The sequence below is a fragment of the Triticum dicoccoides genome, chromosome 5A, assembly GCF_002162155.2.
Source record: "Triticum dicoccoides isolate Atlit2015 ecotype Zavitan chromosome 5A, WEW_v2.0, whole genome shotgun sequence".
NCBI lineage: Eukaryota > Viridiplantae > Streptophyta > Magnoliopsida > Poales > Poaceae > Triticum > Triticum dicoccoides.
Genome location: NC_041388.1, coordinates 695,056,210 through 695,080,288, shown reverse-complemented (window position 1 = coordinate 695,080,288; position 24,079 = coordinate 695,056,210). Strand labels below are relative to the sequence as shown.

Genomic DNA, 24,079 nt, shown 5'->3' with positions numbered 1-24,079 from the left:
GCTGACCGTACAGAAAAACGCCCCCTTGGATTATCATTCCATGCCCAGAAATCGTCCACACGCCGTGTACAGAGCGGTATTTGCAAGATCGCCTCCACATCAATGGATATGAACACCTGTCTAAGCAAGTCCTCTCGCCACGCAGCTCTAGTGTGGTCGATCAGATCAGAAACCAGTTGCGGTGGGTCAGCAACTAAGGAGGCCACCGGCTTCATCATTCCGTCCCTTGGGATCCAACTATGTTGCCATATGTTCGTGGTAGTTCCATCACCAATACGCCGGATAGCTCCTTGGGTGATAATATCTCTCCCATCAAGTATAGATCGCCACACCTAAGAAGGATGTGGACCTAGTTGAGCTTCAAGGACTATACATATAAATGACTTATCACATTGGTACGGCACGGTGGCCCAGACATCACAATTTCTGCAAAGCAGGCTTTTTCATCTAGCATTTCTTTAAGGGTGTAGCTAGCTCTCAGTCTACTGAGATTCAACCAAGACTCAATCAAGTGACATGACATGCAAAAAAAAAGTAAGAAGAATTTTTTTGCATGGATTTTAATGTAAAGTCTCACATATATAGCTAGTCTAAGACCCAAGTCTCAATCGATTAAGATTTAGCAAGACTGTTTCTTTAACTATCTATCAAGGCAAAATCACAAAGGCTCATATATCAACAGGTCAAACAATCTCAGTTAAAAGCAGCAGCAGCAGAGCAACTTGCACCACAACCAGACCAAAGAATATATGAGCCTTTTCGGCGAATCAGCTAAGGTGCATCACCAACATCATCCCTCCTAAACCTGGATAATTAATTAAGCTACACAGACAGGGCCCGCTGCTCGCGGAGCGGACTAATGTCCCCCACTATGTACACCGTCGCTCCTGCGAGGCGCCCTAGCAACAAAACAGGGGCAAGGTCGGTCGGTATTCTACACGGGGCCGCCACATAAGGCGGCGGTTTCCACCCTCTTGTACACTGGAGAAGAGTTCGGTCCGGTGCGAGAACAGGTCGCCCTCGCTGTGCCGGCATGGCTGTGCGTCAGCTGTCGTCGTCCAGAGACCCGATGTATGTCAGCTCCGTCCTCCGCACCCTCACCGCGCCCTTGAGCCAGCTGCACGCCTTCAGGTTGGAGTGGTCGGGGGCGATGCCACTGGCACTGCTGCTTCCTGATGATGTGGCGGGGCAGCTGGTGCCGTCCTCGAGCAAGGTCCAGGGGTCTACCTCCATCTCGGGGTCTTGGGGAGGCAACACCGCCTTGCTTCTGCTCGAGATGTTGGTGGGGACCCAACTGTGAGAAGTGCTTTTCTGTTGAGGACCTGATGTAGATGGAGTGCTCTGGAGTGGTGACAGTGCAGCCAAGGACAGCTGGGGAGGCTGGCTTTGTATACTAGGGTGTCGAGCTGGTGGGAGAATCGGCATCGCCGCTTGGATCCTTCGCCTGATCGCTCCAGGCAACTCCATATGGTCCAAAGCAGACTGCAAAAGAAAGTTAGCATTATTGACAGTGGGGAAGTAAAAAGTGGCAGAGAAACACAATTCAGTAAGTGCATATTAACAACTTGTGGCATATTCTGAAGGAAACAAGACATTATTATATATAGCACATGACGCAACAAGAAAGCAAGTAGCAGCGGTTATCGATTCAAGCACTGGACTGACCTGCAAGGCCACAGCCGCTTCATTATCAAATGCAGGGATATCTCGTGAGGCTCTGACGGTTGGCTTGGAAACTGGCTTCGACTTCATCCAACTTGGTTTGCAATTGCCAAGCAGCGCATGGAAAACACATAAAAGCCTCTCGAAAAGACTCTCGCTTGGGCGATCAAGCAGGACATCCATGGGAGGTTCCAGCAAAGAGTCGACTTCCCGTCTCGAGGCAATCAAACTGGCAGGAGGAAGGGGCGAATCTGCATCTTCATAGATTATGCGTGCCGCAAGCAGGCTTAGTATCGCAGGAGCAAGTGTATGCCTCATGCCCCTAGAGTTTTTAGTAAGAACATGAAAATACAAGAGTAGTCATTAGTATATTAAAAGAAATAGTCACAAGTTGCACTTGAGGGACAGCAATGCCCTAAAGTATCAAAAGAATAGAGATGTTTCACACTACCTAAGCATGCTAGTGATCTAGTACATGAAATACACGTCACACTAAGAATTTAAAACTAAGCAATGATGTTTTTCAATAGATGTTAATCAATTGAAAAACTAATATCAGGAAAATCTCCGAGCAAAATTAAACTTCAAACATAACTATATTGTTTTTCAATCCTTACCTATCTGCCAGGATTACTTGAAGCAACCTGATGATAAATTGGAGGCGCAGCCACACTATTGCCTGCAGAGCAGATGCTGAAGGAGGAGTTGGATCATTACCCACCGTGACTCGCCTGCCAATATTTGGACTTCCACCTCGAATTCCTTTACGGCCACTGGATTTGTTCGATGAAACATCATTTCCTGAAGGAACTAAACCAACATGTTTGGCACCATTTCGTGATATTGCTTTGATGTGTTCACTGACAGTTCCCATCTGTTTGATCAATTCACCAGCAAATATACTGCGAAATTCAGGCGAACTCCTGTCGATGCATGGCAACATAAATTCAGCAAAGGCCTTCTCAGTTACATATTTATTAATATTAGATCTGATGGCTTCAACGCTTCTATCCACATTATTTGGGGTACTTTTGCTTGGCCTTTTGGCATCGGCGGGGTCATCCACAACTTCTCCTTCCTCGATTGGAGCTGCTTCCAATTTCCTCTTGGCACTTCTGTTAGCCATTACATCAGTAAGCAAGCTGGACCATCCCCATGGTTTCCAAACCTGTGCCTTTATTGGAACACCTCTTCGTGTAGCAATAGTAAGAAGCTGCTGTCTTGTGGACTTGCGTCCCAGAACAGCATCTTGCCCTTGAAGGATCCATTTGACATCCACGACAAGTGACTCCTGTAGCTTCCCAAGAAGGTGGACAACTTCAGAGTAGAGAGGAGCAGCATCAGGTCTGGCAACTAATCTCGACAGGATGATTTCAGTAAACCCTTTCTCGCTTTCAGATAGTGTAAAGCTCTCAGAATTAGGGGACAGCTTCCGAAGTCCGTCTGCAAGTGTCATCAGTATCGGCATGGGTATCTTACTTTTTTCAGCTTTATCAAGTTTTTCTGCAAGAGCCTGTTCATCTAAAAGAAGCCTCAACTCAACCCATTGCCAATGGAACTTTGCAGGTTGGAGGGTATCTAGGGACTGAACAAGCCTCTCCGATAGGAGTTTTAACTCATTCTCTTTTGCCTCACCAGGTTCCGAACCATCCACCTGAATAACTGCTGGCGTTTTACAATCAACAAGGGCATTCAGAAAAAGACGGCCACGGAGAGGCATGAATAGCTGCCTCACATTCTTGTCAGAGCAATGTGTTTCAAGCATTGCAGCAAACTCCGAATCACCAACATCAGCAGCCAGAAGATCATACAGCTGATGTGTATTACGAAAGCAAATATCACGAAAAGGTTGATGCCTAGTGATGTCATTTATTGCATTTGCAATAGACTGATAAACCTGCATGTCTTCACGGCTAAGGATATACTGCCTCCAACGTACTATTGCAAAAACTGAATAGGCTGGAGGAAATACCACACTCAAAGGAAGCTTCTGCTGCAATCTCGATAGTGCAAGAACATAGGACTCGCCAAGAATGTCTGCAATAAGCCCATCATAGACGGTTCTACAGTTCCCCAATAGAATCCTAAACCAGTGAACCAAAACCTCTATTGAATTATCCATCTTAAAGGTTACAGCAGAACGGGACGCACCATTAGTGCTAGGTCTCAAACCTCTTAGGACCTGCTGAATTTCCAGGCCATCTTTTATTTTCAGGACAGCAATCATCCGCTCAAGACTGACAGCTCCATGAACAACAGCACCCACAACAAGCGCAGAGATAGCAGCGGCTACTTTTCCAGCCCTCCCAACAAAGCCTTTCCCTGTGGTACTTAGAGGTTCATTTGTATGATTTCCATAGGCATCATGAGTCTCAGAAGATGGTTGAAACTGATTGCGCTGGACCTTAGGAGGAGCAAAAGCTGCTGTAACAGCTGAAGAAGCTTCAACAGCCAGAGCTACTTCAAAAACCTGACTGAAGCGATCCCCAAGAGCTTCTTTCAGTAAGCAGAGAGAATTTATGTGGATGTGCAAAGTGTGCCGAACAAAGCTTAATGAATTACCAATAGAAGCAACTCCATGATAGTTACCCCCTGCAAAATCCAAATGTTTAGCTATGACATGCCCGGCATTCACAACAACTGCAGAAACAGCAGAAGCAACTGCAGAAATAGCAGAAGCAACTGCTGAAGGGTCTCCATCTGGAGTTGCTCCTCCGTTTTGCCTGATACATTCTACTAAGCCCAAAACAGTGTCATGTGCAATTTGATAACTGTCTTCCTTCTCAAAAGAGGGACTCTTGGGTGCTGCAGGAATTTTCTTTTCCTTCAAATTGCGTTGAATCTCTTCAGCTTGCCGCTGCACTATCTCCTTCATATTTGGAATAATTCTTGAACCCCTTCCGCTAAGCTTTTGACGGACTTGATCATCAATCTCTTCACCTCCTAAGACTCCCGAAGAGGAAACAAAATCACCATCAATCGACCGACCATTATCAAGATCAGCTAGCAGTCGCTGGTCACATGTGGTCCTAAAAATTTTCTCCCACCTAACCACACTAGCCACATCCCTATATTTCCTCAAAAAATACCGGGTATAAGGAAAAGCTGCTGGTGCAGGATGCCTTGCAGTTCCTAACACAAAATTTCTATTCGTTGAAGCATTGAGGACTTCAGGCAAGAGATCAGTTGCAAGAAGTATGTTCTCGTACCTGTAAGGATTACATAGTGGAGCCATCAGAAAAAAAATCAATATAGCAGTATATAGCTAAGTTGAAACATCCGTTCATCACAGATGACCATCTCTCTCGCTACCTTCTAGTCAAGGAACTTAAAAAAAACACTGAGCATGTCTACATATAAAACCAGAAACATAAGTAATTCTTACTAAATTGTAGAGCATATCAGCACATAGAAACAAAACAGTGTCTACTTTTGATAGATAAATGGTGGTGGATATATGAGGACAGACTGCAGACATCACACAAGTATTGGTCATTTCTCGTAAACCTTCATGCCATGGAACTCGATAAGGCAAAACACACGTGAAATCACCACAATTTAGGCCACGTTTTCGTTTCAGATAGATGCGTATACAACAAAACAGAAGGTGATGCATTATCCTCTATACTAGTGACTAAAATTTCATTATCTTCTATTCCCATGTTGCCTGCTTCATGTTTGTTTAAACTGAGACTAATGGAATCAACATTAGGAGAAACTTACCTAAGCAAGGATGAGAACACAAATGCCTCACCGACCTGACAAACTTGGTTATCTCTGTTCTTCATATGTGCCGCACTTCTCCCAACTTGACCAAGTGTACCCATTCCTCCACGAATTTTTGCTAGCAACCATACAAGGAACCTTGCAGCAGAGGCTAAATCACAGCATGTGTCCAGTATATAGAGAATTGACATCAGTTCTTCATCGCCTAGCCTCCATTTGGACACAGTTTTGTCATCAGGCTGAGAGGAAAAGGAGCTTATGGAATTGCTAGCTTTGCAAGCTGTCGTTTCATTTCCTTCAACAAGTTGCCTTACTGATTTCAACAACCACACAGAGATGGATCGCCTTTCAAGCAATCTAAGTTTCTTCAATGACTTCCCAACTTCAGCCAGATTTGTCATCCTCGTGTGATCAGCATCTTTGCCACTGTCACCATCAGTGCTAGGTTTATGGTGAGGACAGCTCAGCTTGCTCTCGCAAAGATGACTTGTAGATGCCTCCCCCTGACTGCCTTCAATTTTAGCAGTCGCAAGCTGTGCAAGATTCTGTGTTTTGCGAACCACTTTAGCTCTACCTCTAGAAGTTTGTTTAATAGACTTCAGTGCAGGTTCAGCCTTAAAAGATTCCTGTAGCTCTGTCCCTTTCCTCACCCACCAAACATCCTCCTCGTCTGACTGAATCAATGGGAAGAAAGGAGAGGTTCTCTCATCCACCTTTTGTCCATTAATCCTCATACAATCCTCACAGCCATTTTTTGCTTCTCCGGTATCAACTTGTGTCAGTGTTGAAGTAGACGATCCTTGAAAGTTCATTTTAGTTTCATTTTGTTCTGATTCTGCCGAGTGAGGATATATAAAGCACAACAGGCTCGACACCAGAACTTTCACATCTTCTACTTGTTCAGGCACACCGCCGTGATTAGTACCTCCTGATGGAATCCGGAGGTAGGAACTTGAAGTATACTCACCCCTGTTATTTGCATCAAATGACTGACCACTCGAAAGTTCAGAAAGCACAAGGCGTCGCTCACTGGAATATGTTGACATCAGCTCATGCAATTGTTGCTCTTCAGCAACTACATCTTCCTCGAGAATATCAAATAAAGACGACCCAGGAAGCTGCTTTAAAATTCTGTGGTGCCTCCTTTTCCTTTCCATATCTAGCAGAGTACCATTCTTATCGGTTACTCCACTAATAATTAGCTGCCTTACATAAGCTTGAGGATAAAATACACCGCTGCGAATAAGCTCTATGATGAGAACATCCACACGTTTAAAACCTGCAGCACTGCTAACCTCGTGTTGATCCAGCCAACACACAATGATGTCATGCAATGGACCAGGACTTTCAAAGATATCCTTCCTTTCCTTCTTCTCCTCCTCATTTTTTCCATTACTTCTCAATCCAGAAGAATCACCCACCTTAGTTGCAGCCACTGAAACATCATTCAGCGAAGAACCTTTACCGATATTATTCATTGCAATGCGACTGCTACTCTTAGACCGAGACAGTTTATTCATCTCAGTCATTTTGCTTTTCAAGATAGACACCGCCAGATGTATCTGAGATGAATCTCTTCTTCCCGTAAATTTTACATTCTGACTGGGAGATGTACGGCAATCACGATAATCACATGTTGCCCATTCACAAAGAAAAAATATGGAACAGATTAGGGATAACTCAACAGTCCCAATCCACATTAGAGAAGACTGCAAGCAAGGACTGACTTCTTTAATCCACCTTTCTTCCATTAATGCATCAGATAGATCATTAAAGAGAGAAGAATACGCCATTGTCAAATTTCCTGTGACAAGAGCCTTGTCCAAAGCCTGTACCACTTTCGCTGCACCACGTGCATGGACATTAGGACTGGCAAGAGTTGCCAGATCAGATGCTCGTCTCTGAATTGAACAGACAGCATAACCACAGGACAGATACCGGTACACATCCCGCCTCTTAGAACTAGACATTTCACCACCACCAGTTATCTTCAGCAAAGCACCTCTACCATATACATCAGGGGCCACAAATGAAGGGAGAGGAAAGCAGTCCAAAGAAACAAATGTATCTGGCACCGCAAGTACCATGTATCGCAGTAACTCAGCTATAACAGAATTGATAGATGACCTTTTTGGATTATCGACAGCAGAAGCATCACTCAGACGTCTAACCAGAATTTCCACGAACATGCGCACATATGTTTGTGAGAGAGTGATGGTCTCAACCAAGCCAAGTACAATAGGCAAAAGAAGCTCCAAGGCCTCAACTGAATCTCTCTCCTGGTGGAGGGTAGAAGCAAATCATTAACGAGAAAAAAAACACTGTCAAGGGAACTGAAACATCATGGAATATGACGAATCACTCTTTCAATGCAACAAAAGTACCTGAAGTTGGTAACATAACCATTCAATAAGTACCGAGGGAACTAGCAATTCTTCCGTTAGATGCCATTGGACAAGGCGAACCATATACCACCATTTGAAGTGCACCAAGGGCTCTTCAGTGTCTCCACCAGCTGAGGGCGCTTCATGTTTCAATTTTACTTGAGTTGCTCCAGAAATAAGCCCTGCTGACGGCTGTTCTTTAAAAGACGGATGTGCCTCTTTTAGACTAGATTCGTCCAGAAGCTGTTGCAAATATTCAACAACATCCTTTGTCCACTGGTTAGATCGTTGATTATCAGAAGCACCAGTTGAGATACTGCTGGATGTTGGTCGAACCTGTGGCTACAACAGGACTTTGTTACAATTATATAATATATGCCAGTTGGTAGGAAGCATGAGATAGCTCAGAAGAATTGCAAACCTGATTTAGGTATGTAACTTTCACAAACCATGTTGCCCTTAGTAATGGAACATTACATCGAGTAAGAACATCAAAAAGTGATTTCCTACGATAACCATGAGGAACGTGCTCAGATAACAAACGCAGTCGCTTGTTTGGCTGGGCAAGGGCCTGCAGAGTAATGGCACACAAAAACAAGAAAAATAAGTTAAGCATAGCGATGGCAGCAGCAATGTAACAAAAGTAAACTCGGTGCCAGTAAAAACCACAAATCAAGATTCCCATCCTATTAGCCTTCACACCCTTTCTAGATGCAAATTTTATGAGATACAGCAAGGGAGATCTACAAAGATACCGCCTATGCCAACCAACATAATAATCGCCAAATGGTAATAAAGGTTTGAAGTCCAAGAAACTCCGCAAAAGAAATACAGTTCATCATTAACTGGTATGCAAATACTGAACTAAAGAAAAACACCTAACCATCATGCAAAGATGAGTGAGATAAAGTGTTTGGTGAAATAGATAACAAATTGCAGAACTTTTGACAGCATCCTATTTAAAAGAAATTTTAATAATAATAAACAGAAGGTTATTTCGGCCAACCTCAGCCCATTTTCTGCGGGAGTCTTCATTACATGGTCTTTGCTCCGGATAAACTCCAGGTTTTATCAACAGTGATCCAGAAAGAGGAACTCCATAAACTTGGCCAGCCTATGAAAACAGGAAAAGTCATTGGTCTGTTTGACATATCAGAAGATAAGACATATCAAGTTTGACAGACATCCACATTGAAGCAAATTAGCCAAATCAAGAGCGATGACGCGATACCTTTCTCTTTTGAGCACGAGATTCATTAATAGCCCTTAACCGTTTCTTTAGTGCCTTCAGAAAACAATGGACAACAAAAGGTGTGAAGTGTAGCCGTAGTCTCCATCCAATACATAAAATGGACAAAGAAGGAAAGAAACAAACGTAACAAAGAAATGAAAGGTGTGCTTTTAAGGTTCCACGTGCTATCCATCAGCGAGAAAGGTTTAGCAACTAGTAATCCCTGACAATCACATAATGCATCTAGAATCGTCCCCTGAGCGCTTCACATTGAAGTCACGTTCTTGAAACATTACAGATCAACAAGGTAAACTTAATAGAATCTCTGATTCAACTCAAATACAAAAGGAAGACAGGCCAGCCTGGCCTTCCGCATAACCAGCCAAGTTGAACCCCAAACCCTGACAGCGCGCTAGATGCTACCGTCTCCACACAGCACCCAAAGAGAACAGAAGCAAACAAGCCACGATATCAAACATTGTATGCATGGATGATCAGCTAGAGCAAACAAGCATTTCATTATTGATGATAGAGATCAACTAGCCATTACACCATCCACAATCCACAATAGCAATTTGTTTTTCAGGCTAGTGAACTAAAACAAACAGAAAACAGATGGGCAAAAGATAATTCCTGTTTTACAGTCAACCTATCATCAAATCATCTATGTATAAACTCGTACAGTACAAAAGGTAAATAAATCTGTAACACCCAGGTGCTGATTGGGTTACAGAAAGGTGAAACATAAGTGGTTAGGACTGAAATCATATCATAAAAAATTTAGCAGTAACTAGTTATACATACTGGCAAAACAAGATACTCCCACGACCAAATTTTCTTACCTCCTTGCATTTTCCAACGATATCTGGCTTGCAGAAGTATGAGATATGACTAAGTACGATCTCTCTTGCTTCCTATCAAGCCCATCAAAGAAATAATAACAGTCAAGAACGATAGATATGTAGTAAATTTATAATTATGTGTAAACCCCTGACAATATTCAATAAGCAAGGGGGTGGCCCTAATGCATCATACAAAGCTTTTATTCCCAAACGCACCTCTATTCCTTCAACAGTCTCCTTGTACCCAGACTGTACATATTCTTTGGTTAACGTCTCTTCAGGACAGTTTGGTGTTTGAGGATAGAAGTCAGGTGGTCCAAGCCTACAAAAGAGCCATATCGAAGAGGACTGCTGAGTGAGACTAAGTGAAGTCATATCACAAGACAAAACAACTAGTATCTGTTGCCGAAAAGAGCAATGGAGATGTGTTCACATATGCAAACAATGAGTCAATGCTGAAACTAAGGGCAAAGAAAGTAACCAAAATACAACCACTGTGAGGCGGACAATAAATTAATAAGCATACTCTGGCTCTTTCAGTGAAGTGCTTTTGGTTCAGAAGTTAATACATACTTGTTGTTAAGTGGTTCCCTGTCACACTTTAGCCTGTACGGAGCTAGCTGTTGTTGTCGCCTGAAAAACAGTAGTATTAGGAAACACAGGTCACAATCTATTACTGGCACAGGAAAATGCAAATGACAGATTTGGATAATAGTGTCAACTTACTTCACCGGAAACATGGCAACAATTAATTGATTTTGGCACCAGCATATTGTTTTTCTAGCCATCAAGAACCCTATGTTCTACTACCTCCATTCCAAAATATATGACGTTTTGGCAACAATTAATTGATTTTGGAACGGAGGTAGTAGTTATATTAGAAAATGTGAATTTATGGTATAGGATAAAAGTGACAAAAGACTCTCCTTTTTAGGGGGAAAAAAGATGCATTTTTTATTCCTCGAGTTAAATTAGCTGTGAAGGTTGGGGGTTTATTTCACCCCAATGCAAAACAAAAATCTCCATTTTGCAACAAACAGAGTCTGCAGTTCCTTTTTTGTTCAACAATATAGATTGAAGTATAATGTAATGCCATAGATAATGAATGATACCGCGAAACTGTGAAGTGTTATTCAAAATATGAGCTAGCTAGTCCAACTTAAAGACAAATGACAGTAAATATGATGGCTTAGCTTGCACTTGGTTCAATTAAAATAGCTTCGCCTGTACAGCACTAGGTTGTGACAGAATAATAGTTCATATAAAGGGTAGCTATTCATTTCTTTCCATACGCTGAAAATTCCAAGTATAGCATACAGTGGGTTCATTATTGGAAGTTCGAGCGTACACGTGGCGTAGTAACGGAACGCAGTAATGCCTCTAACGGAACGCCATTACTACGGCGCCATACCTTTTAGCTTACTGAGTAATTAGTGATCCATGAGAGACTACTGCTAACTGAACACAGACTAACTGGCGCGCCTCGGCTCGCTAACACTAGGCGATTGTCGATACCGGTTTGATTAAGCAACTAAATTTGCACGGGCAGAGCAGAACAGGGACGTGTTAATACCTCGGGTTCAGGGGGTAATTGGGCGGAGCGTAGGGCGAGACATCGAGCCTGGAGCTGTCCCTGCCGCCGGCCGACGCCGGGCCGCCGCTAAACCCAGAGCTGTTGCTGTTGCCGGCGCCCGCGTACCTCTGCATCTCGCCCAGCGAGTCAGCAGCAGCATGCCGCTGCCGCCGCCGCGAACATGGGCCGGGTCCCCCGCGAAACCCTAGGGGCGGATCAGGGCGCCTCCCCGCCGATTCGGGCGGGATCCGCGCGCGCGCCGCCCGGATTCCCCGATCCCAACCCCAAAGCTAGGGTTTTGGCGGCCGGAAGTCGGGAATCCGCGGAGAATTTTTCCGGAAAAGGGAAGAAAGGCGCCGGCTTCCGGCGCCGGAGGAGGAGCTAGGGTTTCCCAATCGGGCGGCCGGAACCCTAGGCGGGGCAGCGGCGCGGAGTGGAGGGGAGGGGAGCAGGAGCGAGCGCGGAGGGGGGGACGGGGCAGTGACGCGACGGCGATTGGTGCGGGGGGATTGGGCGATGTAGAGAGAGAAAGTGGGGGAGCCGGACGGAGTTTGACTCTTTTTTAAAGCTGCTTCCTTTCCTTCCTCCCTCCCTCCCTCGTTGCTTCCTTCCCCTCCGATGGATTTTTCTCTCTCTAGGACTGGAGTCGATGGTCGGATGGGCTCTCTCTCTATCTCTAGTTCTCTACTGCTGGTCACTCTCTCTCTCTCTAGATTGTGACGACGATGATGGATGGAGAACAAGAGGGATCTGGTCTCGACAAGAGTCTTTGTCCTATATATGTATGCCCTCTTGGTGGCATAAAGGTGAGAAACTGAATCTCTAATGTCCCAAAAATACATCACCTTTGCATCTTGGCAACAGTATGTGATGCTTAGATGCTTTAAGCTGTTTTTGGTAAAATTAAGAATATATATGTGGTGGTGGAGCCAGCCCCTTTTATCAGATGGGAAGCTCTTTCGGGGGAAAGTGGCGTGTGTGATGAGCAATAATGCTACACTTACGGATAGATTATACAGATTATACTTTACGGATGGCTTGTGGCATCAGATGGTTGGAAGAGAGAAGTTGTCGAAACGGACAGGCGGGACACGCGCCCTTGTCCTCCACCGGCTCGCCCGTCTGGGACACAACGCTTCTACTTTCTCTCTCATTCCCAAAAACCCTCCCGCGCTCCCCCTCCACTCCCACCTCCATGGCCGACGCCCCGAAGAAACCCGTTGACCCAGCTGCCACCACCGCCTACCCCGCAATGAAGAAGAAGAAGAAAGTGCGGTCGAAGCTCACGCCGGCGGAGATCACGTGGCTCGACAAAGAATCGGCCAAGAGGAGGTCCCGGCGGACCGTTCAGGCAGAGAAGAAAGCCGTTGCCGACTTCGCCCTCGAGGTCGCGGCCGCGCAGCGCAAGGCCGGCGTCAAGGAAAACAAGGCCATCGTCGCCAAGGCCAGACAGGCAGTGACGACGCACGCCCTCCTCATGCTAGGGTTTAGCCGACCCACGCCGGCCATTCTCTTCGCCGCCGCCATGGCAGCGGCGAGCACAGGCCCGTCGGTCGTTCGCCCTCCGTACTACCAGTTGTCGAGATCGTCCATAACACCGGAGATGGTCGGTTTTCATCCGGCACGGCAGCATGCTCCGACCCGGTTCTCCACATCGTCGGGCGGCAGCGTGATTGCGCTGGCCATGATATGTCTCCAACGTATCTATAATTCTTTATTGTTCCATGCTAGTATATTATCTATTTTGGATGTTTTATATGCATTAATATGTTATTTTATATTTTTTGGACTAACTTATTAACCTCAAGCCCAATGTCAGTTTCTGTTTTTTTCTTGCTTTTGAGTTCTACAGGAAAGGAATATCAAACGAAGTCCAAACAGAATAAAACTTTTGCGATGATTTTGACCAGAAGACATCCACGGAGCTTGGAGAGAGGGCCGGAAAAGTCCCGAGGGCTCCACAAGCCCTCAGGGCGCGCCCCTTGGCTTGTGGGCCCCACAGGACTACTTCAACCCTAATTTTTGCTCTATAAATTCCCAAATATTCCCAAACAACCAGAAGCGCCCACCAAAAAACGTTTCCACTGCCGCAAGCCTCTGTTCCCATGAGATCCCATCTTGGGGCTTTTTTCGGCACCCTGCCGAAGGGGGATTCAATTACGGAGGGCATCTACATCAACTCTATTGCCCTTCTGATGAAGCGTGAGTAGTTTACCACAGACCTACGGGTCCATAGCTAGTAGATAGATGGCTTCTTATCTCTCTATGATCTTCAATCCCATGTTCTCCTCGATGTTCTTCGAGTTCTATCCGATGTAATCCTCTTTTGCGGTGTGTTTGTCGAGATCCGATGAATTGTGGATTTATGATCAGATTTATCTATGAATATTATTTAAGTCTTTTCTGAATTCTTGTATGTATGATCAAATATCTTTGTATTTCTCTTCGAATTATCGGTTTGGTATGGCCAACTAGATTGGTTCTTCTTGCAATGGAAGAGGTGCTTAGTTTTGGGTTCAATCTTGCGGTGTCCTCACCCAGTGACATGGTAGGGTAGCGAGGCACGTATTGTATTGTTGCTATCAAGGGTAAAAAGATGGGGTTTTCATCATATTGCTTGAGTTTATCCCTCTACATCATGTCATCTTATGGCGTTATTCCGTTCTTATGAACTTAATACTCTAGATGCATGCTGGATAGCGGTCGATGTGTGGAGTAATAGTAGTAGATGCAGGCAGGAGTCGATCTACTTGACACAGACGTGATGCCTATATTCATGATCATTGCCTTGGATATTGTCATAACTTTGCGCTTCTCTGTCAATTGCTCGACAGTAATTTGTTTACCCACCGTATGCTTTATTTTAAGAGAGAAGCCTCTAGTGAAACATATGGCCCCCGGGTCTATTTTCCATTATATATTTTCAGATCTACAAACCAAAAAATACCTTGCTGCAATTTATTTGTTTTTACTTTGTTTTACGTTTTAGTAATCTATTATATCTATCTCTATCAGATCTCATCCTTGCAAGTGACCGTGAAGGGATTGACAACCCCTTTATCGCGTTGGGTTCAAGTGTTTGATTGTTTGTGTAGGTGCATAGATTGGAGACTTTCATGTACCTCCTACTGGATTGATACCTTGGTTCTCAAACTGAGGGAAATACTTATCTCTACTTTGCTGCATCACCCTTTACTCTTCAAGGAAAAAATCAATGCAAGCTCGAAAAGTAGTAGGAAGAATTTCTGGCGCCGTTGCCGGGGAGGTTCTACTATTGGGGAACGTAGTAATAATTCAAAATTTTCCTACGTGTCACCAAGATCAATCTAGGAGATGCTAGCAAAGAGAGAGAGGGAGTGCATCTTCATACCCTTGAAGATCGCTAAGCGGAAGCGTTAGAAGAACGCGGTTGATGGAGTCGTACTTGCGGCGATTCAAATCGCGGAAGATCCGATCAAGCGCCGAACGGACGGCGCCTCCGCGTTCAACACGCGTACAGCCCGGGGACGTCTCCTCCTCCTTCTTGATCTAGCAAGGGGAAAGGAGGAGAAGTTGAGGGAGAGCTCCGGCAGCACGACGGCGTGGTGGTGGTGGGGCTCGTGGTTCTCCGGCAGAGCTTCGCTAAGCACTACGGAGGAGGAGGTGTTGGAAGAGGGAGGGGTTGCGCCAGGAAAGGGGTGCGGCTGCCCTCTCTCTCCCTCACTATATATAGGGGGAAGGGGGAGGAGGAGGCGCCCTAGGGTTTCCCTAGGGGAGGGGCGGCGGCCACAGGGGAAACCTGGGTGGGTTTGGGCGCCCCCACCCCTAGGAAACTAGCCCCCCAAGCCGGGAGGGGCGCTTGCCCTAGGGGAGGCGTCCCCACCTCTCTAGGTTACGTGAGAGGGGGTGGGAGGGGCACACAGCCCCTTAGTGGGCTGGTGTGCCCCTCCCCTTGGCCCATAAGGCCCCCCAACGCTTGCCGGGGCCTCTGAAACACCTTTCGGTCACGCTGGTCGTCACCCGGTACTCCCAAAACAATTCCGGGCTCCAATACCGTTCGTCCAATATATCGATCTTCACCTCCGGACCATTCCAGAGTTCCTCGTCACATTCGGGTCTCATCCGGGACTCCGAACAACCTTCGGTAACCACATACTATTTCCCATAACAACTATAGCTTCACCAAATGTTAAGTGTGTAGACCCTACGGGTTCGGGAACCATGCAGACATGACTAAGACACCTCTCCGGCCAATAACCAATAGCGGGATCTGGATACCCATATTGGCTCCCACATATTCCACGATGATCTCATCGAATGAACAACGATGGAGGGGATTCAATCAATCCCGTATACAATTCCCTTTGTCCATCGGTATGTTACTTGCCCGAGATTCGATCGTCGATATCCCCATACCTCATTCAATCTCGTTACCGGCAAGTCTCTTTACTCGTTCCGTAACGCATGATCCCGTGGCTAACTCCTTAGTCACATTGAGCTCATTATGATGATGCATTACCAATTGGGCCCAGAGATACCTCTCCGTCATACGGAGCGACAAATCCCAGTCTCGATTCGTGCCAACCGAATAGACACTTTTGGAGATACCTGTAGTGCACCTTTATAGCCACCTAGTTACGTTGTGACGTTTGATACACCCAAAGCATTCCTACAGTATCCGGGAGTTGCACAATCTCATGGTCTAAGGAAATGATACTTGACATTAGAAAAGCTCTAGCAAATGAACTACACAATCTTGTGCTATGCCTAGGATTGGGTCTTGTCCATCACATCATTCTCCTAATGATGTGATCCCGTTATCAACGACATCCAATGTCCATGGTCAGGAAACCATATCCATCTATTAATCAACGAGCTAGTCAACTAGAGGCTTACTAGGGACGTGTTGTGGTCTATGTATTCACACATGTATTACGGTTTTCGATTAATACAATTATAGCATGAACAATAGACAATTATCATGAACAAGGAAATATAATAATAACCATTTTATTATTACCTCTAGGGCATATTTCCAATAATCTCCCACTTGCACTAGAGTCAATAATCTAGTTCACATCGCCATGTGATCAACACTCATAGTTCACATCGCCATGTGACTAACACCCAAAGAGTTTACTAGAGTCAATAATCTAGTTCACATCACCATGTGATTAACACTCAATGAGTTCTAGGGTTTGATCATGTCATGCTTACGAGAGAGGTTTTAGTCAACGAGTCTGCAACATTCAGATCCGTGTGTTCTTTGCAAATCTCTATTTCATATTGTAGATGTTGCTACTAAGCTCCACTTGGAGCTATTACAAATGGTTGCTCCACTATACATATCCGGTTTGCTACTCAGAGTCATCCAGATAGGTGTTAAAGCTTGCATCGACGTAACCCTTTACGTCGAACTCTTCATCACCTCCATAATCGAGAAACATTTCCTAATTCCTAAGGACAATTTGACCGTTGTCCAATGATCCACTCCTGGATCACTCTTATACCCCCTTGCCAGACACATGGCAAGGCACATCGCGGTACATGGCATGGAATATCATATAGAGCCTACGGCTAAGGCATAGGGGACGACTTTCGTCCTTTCTCTTTCTTCTGCCGCGGTCGAGCTTCTAGTCTTAACTTCACACCTTACAACTCAGGCAAGAACTCCTTTGATTGATCCATCTTGAACTCCTTCAAGATCATGTCAAGGTATGTGCTCTATGGAAGTCTTATCAGGCGTCTTGATCTATCTCTATAGATCTTGATACCCAACATGTAAGCAGTTTTACACATGTCTTCCTTTGAAAAACTCCATTCAAACAACCCTTTATACTTTCCATAAATTCTACATCATTTATGATCAACAATATGTCATCCACATATACCTATCAGAAATTTTGTAGTGCTCCCACTCACTTTCTTGTAAATACAAATTTCTTGCAAACTTTGTATAAACCCAAAAAGCTTTGATCACCTTCATCAAAGTGTATGATCCAACTCTGAGATGCTTGCTCCAGTCCATAGAAGGACCGCTGGAGTTTCCATACCTTTTAGCATCCTTAGGATTGACAAAACCTTCTGGTTGTATCACATACAGCCTTAAGGAAACTTTGTTTTGACATCCATCTGCCTGATTTCGTAAATGAAAATGTAGCAACTGCTAGCATAATTCTAACAGACTTTAGCATCGCTATGATTGAGAGAGTCTCATCATATTCAACTCCTTGAACTTGTCGAAAACTTCTTTGAGACAAGTCAAGCTTCACAAATGGTGATATTACCATCAACGTCTGTCTTCTTCTTAAAGATCCATTTATTCTCAATGGCTTGTCGATCATCGGGCAAGTCCATATTTTGTTCTCATACATGGATCCTATCTCGGATTTCATGGCTCCTAGCCATTTGTTGGAATCCGGGCCCACCATCGCTTCTCCATAGCTCATAGGTTCATCGTTGTCCAACAACATGACCTTTAAGACAGGGTTACCACTCAGAAGTTGTACACACCCTTGTCGACCTACGAGGTTCTATAGTAATTTGATCTGAAGCTTCATGGTCATCATCATTAGCTTTCTCTTCAACTAGCATAGTTGCCACAGAAACATCTTTCTGTGCTGCGCTACTCTCTGGTTGAAGTGAAGGTTCAACAACCTCATCAAGTTCTATCTTCCTCCCACTCAATTCTTTCGAGAGAAACTCTTTCTCGAGAAAGGACCTGTTCATAGTGACAAAAACTTTGCCCTCAGACCTGAGATAGAAGGTATACTCAATCGTCTTGTTTAGTTATTCTATGAAGACACAATTTTCCGCTTTGGGTGCGAGCTTTTCTGGCCGAAGCCTATCGACATAAGCATCGTAGCCCCAAATCTTAAGAAATAACAACTTAGGTTTCTTGCCAAACCATAGTTCATACGGTGTCGTCTCCATAGACTTACACTACCGGAATCAGCTTCTTTCTCGTCCGCCATGGCGGACGGCAAAGGCATAGATCACGAACGGCAAACTTCTTTGTCGTCCGCTAGCGGACGGCAAAATATCCAGATGAACACGTGCCAGCAAAGGATTATGCCGTCCGCCATCCGAGGCCGGCAGACGGCAAAGACAGCGGATGGCAGTGCGGTGGCGTGAGAGCCGTTAGGGGGTTAACGACGCTCTTTGCCGTCCGCCAGCGGATGGCAAAGAGTCAAAGCTCTTTGCTGTCCACTGACAGATGGCAAAGAGCCCAGCTAGGCAACACTGGGAAGCCGCCACGTGTTCAGATATGCCGTCTGCCAGCAAACGACAAAGAAGTTTGAATCTTTGTCATTTGCCGGCAGACGGCATAGCTGGTCACTTTGTCGTCTGCTAGCGGACGGCAAACTGACCAAATAGGCAGCCAGTGTTCCCAGTTTGCACAGGTGACTGCCACGTGTCCTCTTTGCCGTTTGCTAGCGAACGGCATATCTCTTTGCCGTCTGCTAGTGGACGGCAAAGAGGCTATATATCCCCTGTTTTTATTTAAATCCCATTAATTAGACATGGTTTCAAACACAGATATACATGCATACATATCCAACATATCCAACAGCATGTCGAACAACATATTTCATCAAATCCAACAACATAGGTCAACAAAGTCCAACATATCCATATATACATAACCAGAAACAAGTTTCCAACCACATATCCAAACAAGATTTCATAAACAACAAGGAAGTACCAGAAGAATAGTACACTCCATGAACCCAAGCTTCCTCATGTAAAGCAAATCTGCAAATTGGGAAAGATGAAAATTAGAAGAAGACTATTTAGAAGAAGAAAAAAGTTTTTTTCTTCTCTTTCTTTTTCTCCTCTTACTACTAGGAAAATGGCTAAAAATGAAATTGACACTAATGGCGCACCAGAAAAGTGGTGCGCCACTACTATATACTAATGGCGCACCATGTGGAGATGCGCCATTAGTGTGGAAGACACTAATGGCGCACCAGGCACACGGTGCGCCACTAGTAACAAAATGTTTTTTCTCATTTTTTCAAACATACTAATGGCGCATCCGGGCAGAGTGCGCCATTAGTAGTTAGAACTACTAATGGCGCACCAGCCATAGAGTGCGCCACTACTGTATTTTATTTTATTTTTACTTTTTTGCAAAACTACTAATGGCGCACCATTGCATAGTGCGCCATTAGTATAAAAATTGTTATTTTTTACTTTTTTTGCAAAACTACTAATGGCGCATGTCTGTATGGTGCGCCATTAGTATGTTGGGTTACTAATGGCGCATGGTTGTGTGGTGCGTCATTAGTAACCTGGGACCAGCTAGATATTTTTGGACAGCCACACCTACACACTCACTTTCCCCACTTCATTCCCCCACCTCCTTTTCTAAGCTTGTCGGCTGCCTCCTCCTCCTCACCTCATTTGCACCATAGATTCATCAAAATTAAGTGTTGAAATTACCTTTTTTGATAGGTAAGTAAGGGGAAAGCTATCTTCATGTTATAGATCTACTTTTTTTCTCCCTAGCTCGCTCCAACGACGTGCACATGCACTTTTTGTGGCCTAGCTAGATTTATGTATGTTTGTAGTGTTGCATATATGTTTGTGTTTGAAGGTACCGGTATTTGAAATGCGATAGTTGCCAATATTTTGCCGGAATGTTGATTCATTTCCGTTTCGGCGAGAATTTTGGCACTATGCATTCTTTTTGGTCCTATTTTTAGGGAAATTCATGCCAAATTTTTTCTTGGTTCTAAAATATCGTTTTGCTCTACCCCGCAGGCGGCCATGGTCCGCACGATGACCGAAGGCATCGTGAATAGGTTTTTGAGCTCCGCGAAGACCGAGATGCTTCAAAAGAACGAGACGGAGATAAGATGTCCGTGTCGAAGATGCAAGCTAAAGAGCCTTATTGCGGACCCGAATTCCGGGCTGGTGCGGGACCACCTGCTCTTGCGTGGTTTTATGGATGGCTATCGGTGGCAAGGTGATGAAGATGACTATGAAGTCATCCATGGGGGCCGGGCAAGAAATGAGGAAGGGCAGCAAGACAACCACCGGGGCTCGGGCGGGCGAGAAGACGAAGAATCTCTAGGACATGATCACGACGGTGATGCTGTACACAGTCATCATGTAGAAGATGCTGGACATGATGATGAGGAAGATGCCGGAGCAAACGAAGGGGCATGATCATGAAGATCAAGATGCCGGAGGAGCAGACGACGATGGACCATCGATGGGCTGGGTGCAGGACCCTCATATTCAAGAGATGCTTCTCAAGCAGACGGATAACGCAAGAGTTGCTGCCCGAGAGAAAGTGAAGCTGGATCAACTGGAGATAGATGTGGTTACTCCATTGTATGAAGGATGCAGACCTGAGGATACCCGCCTGAAAGTAACGCTCATGGCTTTGGAGATGAAGGTAACACACAAAATGACCGACGCATGCTTCGACGAGAACATGTCATTCTAGCACGAACGTCTTCCCAAGGGGAACAAGTGCCCGACCAGTTCCGAGGAGGCGAAGAAAGTCGTGTGTCCTCTGGATTTACCGCACGTGAAATACCATGTGTGCATGAACAATTGCATCATTTATCGGGGCGAGCACGTGGAGTCTACCATATGTCCGGTGTGCGGCGTCACTGGATACAAGAAGATGAAGAAAGCTCCTCGAAAAGTGATGTGGTACTTTCCTATCACTCCTCGTCTGCAGCGGTATTTCGCGGACCCTAAGGTAGCAAAGCTCCTACGTTGGCACGCGGATAGGGAGGAGAAGAAGCGAGAAGATGACGCAAATGATCCGGAGATAAATAAAAAAGACAAGATGCTGAGTCACCCTAAGGATGGGAGCCAGTGGCAAGCGTTGAACTTCGAAGACCCAGAATTTGGGAAGGATCCAAGGAACATCATGCTGGGCGCGAGCACCGATGGAGTCAATCCGTTTGGCAGCCAGAGAAGCACACATAGCACCTGGCCTGTGTTTGTGTGGATGTACAACCTCCCCCCTGGTTGTGCATGAAGAGGAAGTACATTCACATGAGTATGCTAATTGAAGGGCCGAAACAACCAGGGAACGACATCAATCTGTATCTGGGGCTGCTGAAAGAGGAGCTAGACACGCTGTGGAAAACGCCAGCCAATACGTGGGATGCCGCAGAGAAAGAATATTTCCCTATGAGAGCCGCACTACTCACGACGGTGCACGACTATCTCGGTTACGGATATCTCGCGGGGCAGGTGGTCCATGGATTTTCTAGATGCGTCAGGTGCATGGATGACACAACGTATCGCCAGCTAGATAGAGATCCTGGTTCTTCGAAAACCGTGTTCATGGGACATCGAAGGTGGCTTCACGATGATGACCCGTGGAGGAAATGCAAGGATTTGTTCGATGGTGAAACCGAACTCCGAAGACGCCCGCGTACGAGGAGCGGCGAGGAAATAGACGGGCTGTTGAAAAATTGGAAAGATTGCCCACTGCCGGGAAAGAAGCAAAAGGCGCCAGAGCCGGGAAAGAAGCGAAAGGCGCTAGAGCCGCTGCTGAAGGTATGGAAAATGAGGTTTGTTTTCTGGGACTTGCCGTACTGGAAGATCCACCGTGTGCCTCACAACCTTGATGCCATGCATATCACGAAGAACGTGTGCGAGAGTATGCTTGGTACCCTACACAACATGCCAGAGAGGACCAAAGATGGGCCGAAAGCAAGGGCAGACTTGAAATCAATGGGCATTAGGCAGGAGCTTCACGCTAATGATGATGATGATGATGATGATGATGAGGCGAAGCAGGACACAGAAAGTCGTCGCAAAGGCAAAAAGGCCAAGAAGACCGGAAATGACTACCCTCCCGCGTGCTTCACTCTAAGTCAGGAGGAGATCGAGCAGTTTTTCTCCTGCCTCGTAGGAGTAAAACTTCCTTACTGTTACGCGGGGAAGATAAGCAGATACCTAGACCCAGCGAAGCAGAAGTTTAGCGGGGTGAAGTCTCACGACTGTCACGTGCTGATGACGCAGATACTTCCAGTTGCAATTTGTGGGATCATGGACGCGCACGTCCGTGAAACGCTATTTGGCCTATGCAACTTTTTTGACGTCATCTCTCGGAAGTCGGTTGGCGTGAGGCAACTCGGAAGGCTACAGGAAGAGATCATGGTGATACTATGCGAGCTTGAGATGTACTTCCCGCCCGCATTCTTCGACGTTATGGTGCATCTGCTGGTCCATATCGTGGAGGATATCATCCAACTCGGGCCGACATTCCTGCATAGCATGATGCCATTTGAAAGGATGAATGGTGTCATCAAAGGATACGTTCGCAACATGTCACGTCCGGAGGGAAGTATAGCCAGGGGCTTTCTGACCGAAGAGTGCATCTCCTACTGCACGAATTATCTAGGCATCGAGAACCCCGTTGGTCTGCCCGTCAACAGGCACCTCGGCAGGCTCGCTGGATGGGGTCACCGTGAGGGTCGCCGCGAAATGCATGTCGACTTCGAGGGTCGACTCGCTGACTTTGAAAGAGCAAACCTAGTCGCGCTACAACACATAGACGTGGTTGATCCTTGGGTGGTAGAGCACAAAACCTTTATTGAGAAGACGTACAATACCGAGGCCAACAGAGGACGGACGGAGATATAATCAAAGAGCACAACTCATGTTTCACGCGTTGGTTCAAGCAAAAGCTTCTGTCGTACCCTTTACATGAGGATTCTTCCGCAGAAGAACAACTCATATTCGCCTTGTCACAGGGCGCCGAGCACAACCTGATGACCTATGAGGCGTACGATATCAACGGCTACACATTCTACACCGAGGACAAGGACATGAAGAGCGATGGTTATCAGAACTCCGGGGTAACGATGGAATCCTACACCGGTAACGACAAGGACATATACTATGGAAAGATAGAGGAGATCTAGGAGCTGAGCTACGCTAGAGAGAAGGTCCCGATGTTCCGTGTCAGATGGGCCAAGAGCGTCCTAAAAGAAGACCGGTATTTCACCACCATGGTTATACCCGAAGCAAAATCCAAGACCGCGTGCGCAAACGTCACCGCGAAAAATGAGCCATGGGTACTGGCTTCCCAAGTGGACCAATGCTTCTTCATTACCGACCCGTCAAAGCCCAGTCGTGTTGTCGTGAGGAGAGGCAAAAGGAAGATCATCGGAATGGATGGAGTAGCCAATGAGCAAGAGTTCGACAAGTGCGGCGACCCGAAGATCGAACATGACGACGACGATGAAGTAGCAGCATACACCACAAGAAGAAGCATGACCACCCTACCTAAAGGACGTCCGTTCCACAGAAGAACTCCATTTGCGAAAAAGAAGGGCAAGAATATTATGAACAGATAGCTAGCTAAGATCGACTGTATTTAAATCGTAGTCTTCATTTCTCGGTTGTATTTCATGGGCACTTTTTGATATCATGAATATTTTTAAATTTCATGGGCACTTTTGATATCATCGACTATATTTAAATCATAGTCTTCATTTCTCGACCCCCCTCCATCTCGATCTCGATTCCCCCTCCATCTCGATCTCGATGCCCCTTCATCTCGATCGCTATCCCCCTCCATCTCGATCTCGATCCCACCCGCACCCTCCCCCGCTAGCTCCACCGCCGCCGGCGACCCACCGCACCCTCCCCCGCTCCACCGCTGCCGACGAGCACCCCCCGCACCCTCCCCCGCTCCACC

The 24,079-nt window shown here is 45.8% G+C and overlaps 1 protein-coding gene across 2 annotated transcripts; it reads right to left on the bottom strand.

Annotated features, from left to right (window-relative positions):
• Positions 1-612: 612 nt before the first annotated feature.
• On the bottom strand, positions 613-11,947 carry LOC119304253 (mediator of RNA polymerase II transcription subunit 12-like). 2 transcript variants are annotated; one of them, XM_037581427.1, is made up of 12 exons: positions 11,419-11,947; positions 10,419-10,478; positions 10,062-10,167; positions 9,846-9,917; positions 9,004-9,057; positions 8,779-8,886; positions 8,194-8,343; positions 7,773-8,114; positions 5,386-7,667; positions 2,280-4,871; positions 1,666-1,984; positions 613-1,482 (listed from the first exon to the last, which is right to left on the bottom strand). In XM_037581427.1, the coding sequence occupies exons 1-12, from the start codon at positions 11,550-11,552 to the stop codon at positions 1,045-1,047; spliced, it is 6,657 nt and encodes a 2,218-aa protein (XP_037437324.1). In that variant the 5' UTR covers positions 11,553-11,947; the 3' UTR covers positions 613-1,044. The 2 variants fall into 2 exon arrangements, with proteins under 2 accessions (XP_037437324.1, XP_037437325.1); XM_037581428.1 differs by having other exon boundaries at positions 7,773-8,108; positions 11,419-11,946.
• Positions 11,948-24,079: the final 12,132 nt, after the last annotated feature.